We start from the raw sequence: 8,561 nt of genomic DNA, 5'->3' as shown, positions 1-8,561 counted from the left end.
CACCCCAACCCCTGCCTTGTCCGCACGGCCAGCTGTGGCTCCTTGGCCTTAATAAAGGGCTCCGGAGCGCGGGCAGGCGAGGGCTTGGGGGGGGGGGCGCAACCGGGCTAGTGCGAATCCACGGTGAGTGCCGGATCCCGGGCTGGGTACCGTTCCCAGCCCAACGCTCCCTCCAACTCGGATTCGGCTTGAGTTTAATTATGCTCGGCCGGACCTAGCTAGGAGTGGGCATTTTGGTTCGCACCGGCCCGAGGATCCCCGGCCTGTCCGGGCTCCGCGCAGTCAGTTTGCAGGCGCAGCTGCTCAGGCGGGGATGCGGGCTATGAGGGCGTCCTCTGCTGCTGCCGGCCCTCAGATCTCACCTCTGGCGCCGCGTCCCCTCCGCGGAGTGGGCTGCTGGGGCCCGTGGGAACCAACACACACCACCGGCGCCTTCCCGAGGGAAATTGCAACTCATCCATTTTTCTTTTTTTTTTCGCGGCACTTTTCTCCGATGTCTTTTGTTTTTGTTTTGTTTTGTAGAGGGCAGAGTGGGGTCCGGAAAAGCAAACACAAAACCAAACCTGGAGGTGGGGAGATGGGGAGGAGGGGGCTGCGCAGGCGCGAGGTCTGCGGCGCGGCGAGTTGTGGCCCCGCGTGCGCCCTCCGTGCCTGCCCCGCGCCTTGCCTGTTGGCCGCCGGCCCACGAGGCCAGGCTGGGCGGTCAGCTGTTGTACTGGCACGCATTGAGGCCCGAGGCCGGGCCCTGCAGGCCGCCGTAGCCGAACGATGAGTGCTGCTTAGACTTGAGCCTCAGGCTGGCTAAGCTCGAGTTGCACGTGTCCCGATAGACGCTGTAGGGCGAGGCGGGTGTGCCGTAGGGGCAGGCGCCCGGTGACATGGCCGAGTTAAGCGAGGAGCCGGTGAGGTTGTTGATGTTGTTGAGACCCGAGTTGGGCATGCCGGGCACGGCGCCCGGGCCCATGCTGGACGGCATGGTCATGGAGGAGATGGAGCTGGGTGCCGAGAACATGGACTGAGACGACAGCGGGCTCATGGAGTTGAAGAAGGTGAAGCTCTTGGTGGACAGCGGCGCTGGAGCTAGGCTCTTGGCGGCCCAGTTGTTGTAGGAGTAGCCGGCGGCGTACACGTCCTCGTAGGGCTGCACTAAGCCGCTGAATTGCGGCACGTAGCCGCCCTTGCACAGGTCCAGCTGCTGGTTACGCTCGCGCTTCCGCCACTTGGCCCTCCGGTTCTTGAACCAGACCTGGGGAAGGGGGCCGGAGAAGGGTCAGGGCTGTCGAGGGCAGGAAAGCCCCTTACCCCTACCCCTGCCACCCAAAGCTTTCCGCCCGTTTCTTTCTTTCCGAATATCGAATATCGTTTCTTTTCGCCCTCTCTGTAATGGCTTCTTTCCTGTCCCCAGAAAATACTATTTTTTTTTTTTACCTTTTCTGATCTTAATCCTCTTCCCCAATTGAAACTCTTCAAATACACTCTGTGAACAAACATTCGTTTCCATCCTTTCAACTGGTCCACCTTTTGCATTCTCCCCCAAACGGGTCCCTATCTAAATATTTCCATCTTTTCCTTCTCCCTCAAATACAAAAGGTATTTTTCTTCCCTGAGACATGACTCGCCATCTTCAATTTTTTGGTCTGTTTTCATCACTCAAATAGTCTGTTTTCATCTTTATTTGCAATATTTGAATTTTCACTTCTGTCCCCAATTTTATTTTTGTTCAGGTCACCCCACTATCCGAACCTCTTTCTTCTCCCTCAGTCTGTTTTCTTCTTCATCCCCCATTTTTTTTAACTTTTGATTCTTCTCCAAATATTTAGTTTTTTCCTCTTTCCAAATATCTGACCTTCACTATTTCTTCTAAATAGATGATTCTTTCTTTTCCTAAATACTTGATCCTTTTGCTTCTCCCTTAAATATTTAATTCCTTTCCTGCTGCCTAAATATATGCCAAATATGTTTCTCCACAAATATTTAATTTCCTTTAGCTTACTAGTTTCTCTCTAATCTCCCCCTCCACTTTATCCTGCAAAATTTGGTAAGGACCTTATTTCCCAACTGTCAGGTCCTTCAGGAGCTTCACTGCCCAATGAATACACCCTGTCCTTCTTGACTCTTTTTCAGTCCCTGGGCTGAATTTCCTGGGCTGAGTTTCTAGAGATCCCTGGCTGGGGGACCCTGAATCTCAGCTTTCCCCAGGTTCCAGAATCAACACTACCTGATTCTATTCCAGTCCCCACCACCAGAAACCTGGGCAGGATTAGTAAATTCAGGATTACTGAGTGCTGTGTCTTTACCCAGAGTCCCGCTGGGCTAGCCAGCCTGACTGGGGAGGGGTGAGGATTGGGGTTTATAGCAGGGACTCAGTGTATTGGGTGGGACTTTGGCCTGGCTTGGGAGGTAGGTGTTCCCAATATCTTTAAATATTTGCCCACTGGGGTAAGAAATGATACTCTTGCTGCTCTGGCCAGAAAACCTTGAGTTTACTGGGAACCAAACAGTGAGACATGGAAGCATCCAGTCAGGTTTGGGCCCAAGACCTTACATCCCTAAGAGGACTGGGAGGGCCATGCCACCCGCATCTGACCCCAGACCCACAATAGGAATGGGCATTAAGTCAAGGGTCCAGCTACGGGCCTGGTAAATGGCCAGGGAAGGTGGAGACTATCCTGAGATTTTGGAGAAACTAAGTGTGAGATGAGACTACTATTCCAAGAAGTTTTGAATCCCAAACTCAGGCACTTTTCAGGCCTCTTGGAGGCAGCCAGGCAGGACTTGCCTTTCCCTTTCGGTTTCGGAGGAAGGCCCCTGCAGCTCCTGATATCCCAGCCTTAGGGAATCCTCTCCTTAATCTCTGGCCCAGGATATCCCTTAACACTGAACTGAATCCTAGGCCCTCAGCGTGGAAGAGTCTCTCCCCTTGGGGCCACAGGTCTTTGGGCTGGGGCTTCCTAGAGCCGGAGGGTCAGATAAGAAGAGTTGGAAAGCAGCGGCAGCAGTCAGAGCAGCTAGTGGCCTAGGAGCCTAGCAGTTGCCGGTAACTAGGGCCCAAGGTTGGGGGGGAGGTCATAGGTGGAAGAGCAGGGAGCAGGACTGAGTGAAAGTATGAGTGCAGGTCTAAGTTTCTGGCTGAGGCAGGCGGGAGCCCTCTGAACCAGTACCCTTAAACACGGGCGCTGCGCTCACCCGCACGCGCGGCTCGGTGAGGTTGGTCCACACGGCGATCTCCTCCCTCATGCTCATGTCGGGGTAGCGGTTTCTCTGGAACGTGGCCTCCAGCTCTTGCAACTGCTGGCTTGTGAAGTGCGTACGTTGCCGCCGCTGCTTCTTCTTCTTGGCTGGGTCCTCCGCGCCGCCGCAGCCCGTGCCGCCTGCGCCACTGTCCTCCGGCCCCTTAGGTTCCCCGCCGCGCTCCTTCTCTGCAGCAGGCAGGAACGGGCGCGGGTCACCTCGGGCTTAAGCCTGTTGCGCCCTGTCCCGGTTCCACCGAAGCGCCGGCTGTCAGCCCTCCCTCCCGCCAGGGGCCCGGGGAATTGTCCGCGTTGGCAAGAGCCTGCCGGGATCTGGTCTGCACCTCTGGTCTGGCGTGCCGAGAACTACCCAGGAGCCAGAGCTGTGGGCCTGGGTTCCTGGCTGGCAGGGCCTGCTCCTGCAGCTCGGCTCAGGCTGGGCCCTGCTGCAGCTGTCACCGGCAAATACACGCTGTTTTTGCCGGGTGCTTGGGGGTCTAAATCTGAGGGAGTCTCTGCTTTTCTGAACTAGGACCAAATCTTCCAGACTGAAACTAGCGTATCGGTGGGGCATGAACCAGGTGGTGGCCTGAAACCCCTCCATTTTTTTTTCCTCTCCAAGGCTGAGTGGAGTTCCAATACACTCTCGGCCTTAGTTGTAGGCCAGCAGTCCCAAGGCCTGAAAAACCCCTATATCTAGGTGACCTCAGGCTTTAGCCTCTCTTTCTTTAGATCTACACAAACACATGCAATCACAGAAAAGTTGAAATGTAAAGAAAAAGAATTTAAAAACAAAACACAGAAGTTCTGAAAAGCTTATAGCTCTCTGCCTAAAACCACAGAAAGGGTCATCAAAAAATCTCAAAAACAGCCAGGTAGAAACACACAGCAAGGGTAAATTAAGAATCAGAAAGGGTTGTCCAAACACACCTCTAACTAAATACAAAGCTGTATGTGTACAGATCCATACATTTATTTCTCTGGCATTTAAAAAATCCATGATTATTGTAGTTAAATTTTGAACCCCTTCTCATAAACATCCTCGTAGACATAAATTTTAAATCCCAGAGAAACACATTATAGTTAGATAATTTAAATTCCCCAAATAACATACTGCATATGTATTTAGAGAAAATCTTGGAGAAATGCGCCATTTTGGATTGGCTTTTTAAAACCTCTCCAAGAATAATGTTGCATGTAGATATTTTAAATTCCAGAGAGACAACGAGTATATTAAAAATTTCAAAATAAAAATTGTTGAAATTGTTAATTCATCTTCATAGATTTGGTTTTTAAATATCAATCTATAGTTCTATGATTTTAAAATAAAAAGCAACCAAACACCGCGCTTTAAACTTTCGAAAACAAAAGTACAGTACAGCGTTGTTTTTTAACCAACCAAACAGAACCGCTCAGGGAAAGTTACTTAGAGATGCAAAACAGAAACAAATAGAGATTTAAAACGCGAAGAGAAACACTTAGCGGTGGATTAAGAAATGAAGGCAGAAGAGTCACCCACAGCCTGGGGAGTGGGGAGCCGGGAGCACGGCGGCGACGCGGAGTTAGATTCACGAGCGCGGGAGTAGCTCCGAGAGCCCGGCGGCCGGGAATGGCCGGGGGATTTGCTGCACTACTGTCCGTGCCACCCACTCGCGGTCAGATCGCGTCTGGGGGAAAAGCTCAAGCTCTCGGACAAATGGACAGCCCAGTGGGATAAATGCCCGAGCTGAGAAGGAAGCCTGGCTGGACCGCCTGGTGGCTCCGAGAGCTCTGGCCGCGCGTGTGGGCCAGGATCCCTCTATTCGGGTTTGGTCGACCCTGCCGGGGGTCTGGCCGCGCCCCTTGGCCGGCTGGTCTTCTCAGTCCTCGGTCTCTTCCTTTTACTTGATGTTGCCTCCTCCTCTCTGTTTGTTCGGTTCGCCCGCCCCTTCTCTTGGGTTGTCCCACTCATCTGCATCACCCTGCCTGTCAGGGTGTCTGCCCCTCTCTCGGACTCTATGGGCAATTTCTCTCTCCCGTCAGTCCCATTCCCTTCGATCTGCTTCTCTTGCTTCGTCCCAGCGACATTTCAGCGCCCACTTGCGCAAACCCAACTTTTTCTCTCCCTTTTCTATTTGCCCATGATCAACAGGGGTTGTCACTCCAACCTCCTAGTTATAGGCTCGTGCATCTGCCCATCTCTTGGCGCGTGGGAACCGCGTGGAAGTGCCTTCGTGTGTGTGTGTGTGTGTGTGTGTGTGTGTGTGTGTTTGTGTGTAAATTTGCACCTTCACCGTCAGGTCAAGACTAGGAAAAAGAAAGCTCCTGACCCTCCTGGGGCGGAGAGGGAATCTGGCTGCGCCGCGCGGGAGCCAGGCCTTGCTCCCCGCGCCGGGGTAGGTTCCGTGCGCGCGGCGCGGGGAACCGCGCTTACCTGGCAGCTCTGTGTCAGACGACTCGCTGGCTGAGTTCTCGAGCGGCTCGCGGGGGTCGGCGGCGCGGGCCAGGTGGAAGGCGGGCCCCATGTCATGCGGCGGCGGCGGCGGCGGCGGCGGCCGGAGCCCCTCCGGCAGCCGTTCCAGGCTCATGCCCCCCTTGAAGGCGTCCATGGAGGTGGGGACCGCGGCGGGCGCTCCAGGAGCCGGGGCTGGGCGCGCCCGGCTGCCCTGGCTGCGACCTGCGAGGATAAGAGCGCGGCGCCTAAGCGGTTGCCCCCCAGGGCTGCCCGCGCAGGCAGCGACGCCGCGCCCGCTCCATGGACTGCCCGGGACTGCGGGGCCGGGCGGGCAGCGGCGGATTTTCGCGACCGAGCGCCTAACTCTGCGCTCCGCACTCTGCTCCGGCCGCTCGGGCCTCAGCCGCCCGCCCGGCCCCGGCTCCGGCTCCCGATCCGGGGCCGGTTTCTAAGGCTCGGGACCTCGCCGGCAGAGTCAGTCTTAAAGCGACAGTGCGCACCGCCAGGTTCCAGCAGTCCCTGCGCCAGGGGTGGTGGGTGGGGTGGGCCTGGGTGGGAGGGGGCTGGGGAGGGAGGGAGCAGGCGAACAAGCTAGCGAGGGAGCGCGGGCGGAATCCAGCCCTGAGCCGCCCGCGCCGCCGCGCCCTCTCTGCCGTCCTCCCTCCCTCCCTGCCTCGCCCGCGCCCTCCCCCTCCGCAGCCACCTTCCCGCCGCCTCCCCGCCCCCCGCGGCCTCGCCGCGCCTCTCCCTCCTTCCCCGGTGACACACCGAGTTCTCCCTCGGCCTTACAAAAGAAACGCATCTGGTCTGCAAGTCCCGCGCGGCTTGTGCCCACCTCAGGCCCCAAATGACTTGTTTCGCTCAGAGCCAACTCCTGTCTGGGCCGCCTCGAAGTCCCCGACCGCTGGCGGGAACTGCCCAGGATGAGTGAATGTTCGAGGAGCAGGATCGCGCAGAGCGGGCGCCTTGGAGCCAGCGCCAGGGCGGGGGCAGAGCCCGGGGCCCGTTCCGGCAGCTCCCTGCGGTGTCCTCGTCGAGGGGCCGCCGGCCCCTCCTTCCCCGGCCTCTACTCCAGGGAACTCGGCCCGGCTGAGTGACAGCCGCTTGCGCTGTAATGGGCCCCCGGATGCTGCCTCCTAATTAGCTTGGACCCTCTCCCCTAAGGCTGCTTCTCAGGCCTCCCTCTCTGCACCGCAGTCAATTTTCCGGGATTGGGATAGAAATGATGGCTTCTAATCAGACGAAACGTTTCTGTTGGCTCTAGGCCGCTGGCGAGTGCAGCGGGAGACCCCAAGAGCCCAGCCAGGCCTTTTCTACCTCTCTCCTTATTTTGCACCTTCAACGGCCAAGCCCTGGCCTTGGCAGCCAGGGGGTTGGCCTTGGCAGCCTCTGCCATCCTCCAGGGTAGCTTTGCCCTGGCGCTTCGGGCCTGTGCTTTGGCTTCCCAGGACTTCAGGCACAGGCCTGGTAGACCAGGTGACTGCTGTCTTCCAGAGCTGGAAGGGCAGCACAGGACTTCTGTTTTCTAGATTCTCTCCCACACAGTGGTAGCCAAACTGTGGCTCCAGGGGGCCCTTGCTGACACAGGCAAGACACTCCCCTTCCAGCTCCCAAGGGTGACCCCCTCCTTTAGTCCTCCCACTTAAATGAAGTTTGTTGAAGGATTTTGCTCAACAATTGTTAACTGGCCCTGAGACCTCAGCATCTTGAGCAAACAGGCTGCAGCTGGGACAGCAGGGCATGGCCCTGACCTGTTTCTCTGGCCACAGCCAGACCCCAGGATACTTCTGCCCCTCACCTGCCCACCCGTTCCATTAGACTCAGCAACTGGAGAGGACAGTGTGTTAGAGAGGAGAGCCACCTGGGAGAGAAGCAATTCTCTACTCTCCAGGCCCAGCACCCTCATCCCAGAACCCAGGACATCCTGACCTCCTTGGGTTTCTTATTGGACTGACTGTCCAGATGTCAGCATCAGGGGCCTCCTCAGGCTCTACCTTTGAGCCTTCACCCTTCCCCCATCAGAGGGAGGCACCCAGACTGAGTTCCTTGGTGAAGATTGTGGGGGCAAGGACAGGTTCTCAGGGTAGAGTCAGGCCTGCCTCCCACTCCCTTACCCTCAGCCCAAGATCCCTTCCTTAGGGCCTGGCCCATTCTCATTGGGTGTCTGACACAGGGAGCAGAGTCTGAGGCTGGGTAGAGAGGGAGGATACTTTCCAGGAGGAGGGGGAGACCTATTGGCTCTGGCCTTCTTCTTATAAGACCCTCAGGATGAAATTAGACTTGGTCAGAAGGAGAAGGACATGAGAAGGATAACTGCAGAGCAGTCATCCTCAGCTCTGTCTTATAAGACATTTCTTGTTTGAGTCTCCTGCAACTGTGCAGGAGACATATAGGTGCTGCAGCATGCTAGAGAGTGCCCCTTTACACACACTCCTCCATGTGTCTGCCTTACCCTGTAGGGCAACCTGGATGAACACAGGCATGGGAACATGCACATGTACGTCCCTACTTCACTTCCACGTAGGGTATGCTGTGTACACATGGATGCACACACTATGTGCTCTTTGGCATGGCTGGCTGCTCTCCAATAGGTATATTCTAAGCCCACAGAATGGGCCTGGGTAGGAAGCACAGTGAATCTCTGGGTAGGGACATAGAAATGAATGGTCTGTCTATGGGGACTATGAGGCCCTCTATGGATGTGGACTATTTTGTGACTCTGCAACTACAACTATTCAGTCTGAGGATGTGCAACCTTCACTATTGATGCCTTTAATGAAGTTATTGAGCACCAGCGGCATGCCCTTCCGGACCCAGGCCCTTGGAAGTGCTCCAGGCAGGCACTAAAATTCCTTTATTTGAAGATTTTGATGCCCCCTGTGTGGATGGAAATGCTC

At 56.0% G+C, this 8,561-nt stretch overlaps 1 protein-coding gene across 1 annotated transcript; it reads right to left on the bottom strand.

The window, feature by feature from the left end:
• Positions 1-440: 440 nt before the first annotated feature.
• Positions 441-6,189, bottom strand: Pitx1 (paired like homeodomain 1). Its single transcript, XM_026398207.2, has 3 exons — positions 5,644-6,189; positions 3,187-3,419; positions 441-1,246 (listed from the first exon to the last, which is right to left on the bottom strand). Exons 1-3 carry the CDS (start codon positions 5,816-5,818, stop codon positions 704-706), a joined length of 951 nt encoding a protein of 316 aa, XP_026253992.2. The 5' UTR covers positions 5,819-6,189; the 3' UTR covers positions 441-703.
• Between the last annotated feature and the right edge of the window lie 2,372 nt (positions 6,190-8,561).

The sequence above is a fragment of the Urocitellus parryii genome, chromosome 1 (genome assembly GCF_045843805.1).
Source record: "Urocitellus parryii isolate mUroPar1 chromosome 1, mUroPar1.hap1, whole genome shotgun sequence".
NCBI classification, from domain to species: Eukaryota; Metazoa; Chordata; class Mammalia; order Rodentia; family Sciuridae; genus Urocitellus; species Urocitellus parryii.
The sequence above is the reverse complement of the archived record's forward strand: the minus strand, read 5'-3'. Positions and strand labels throughout refer to the sequence as shown.

Excerpts from the sequence above, each read along its gene's own strand:
- Pitx1 (XM_026398207.2), bottom strand. The coding sequence starts at position 5,818 with ATGGACGCCTTCAAGGGGGGCATGAGCCTGGAACGGCTGCCGGAGGGG. Across the intron at positions 3,420-5,643 it reads GTCTGACACAGAGCTGCCAG|AGAAGGAGCGCGGCGGGGAA; the intron begins GTAAGCGCGGTT and ends TGCCTGCTGCAG. Across the intron at positions 1,247-3,186 it reads TCACCGAGCCGCGCGTGCGG|GTCTGGTTCAAGAACCGGAG; the intron begins GTGAGCGCAGCG and ends CCCCTTCCCCAG.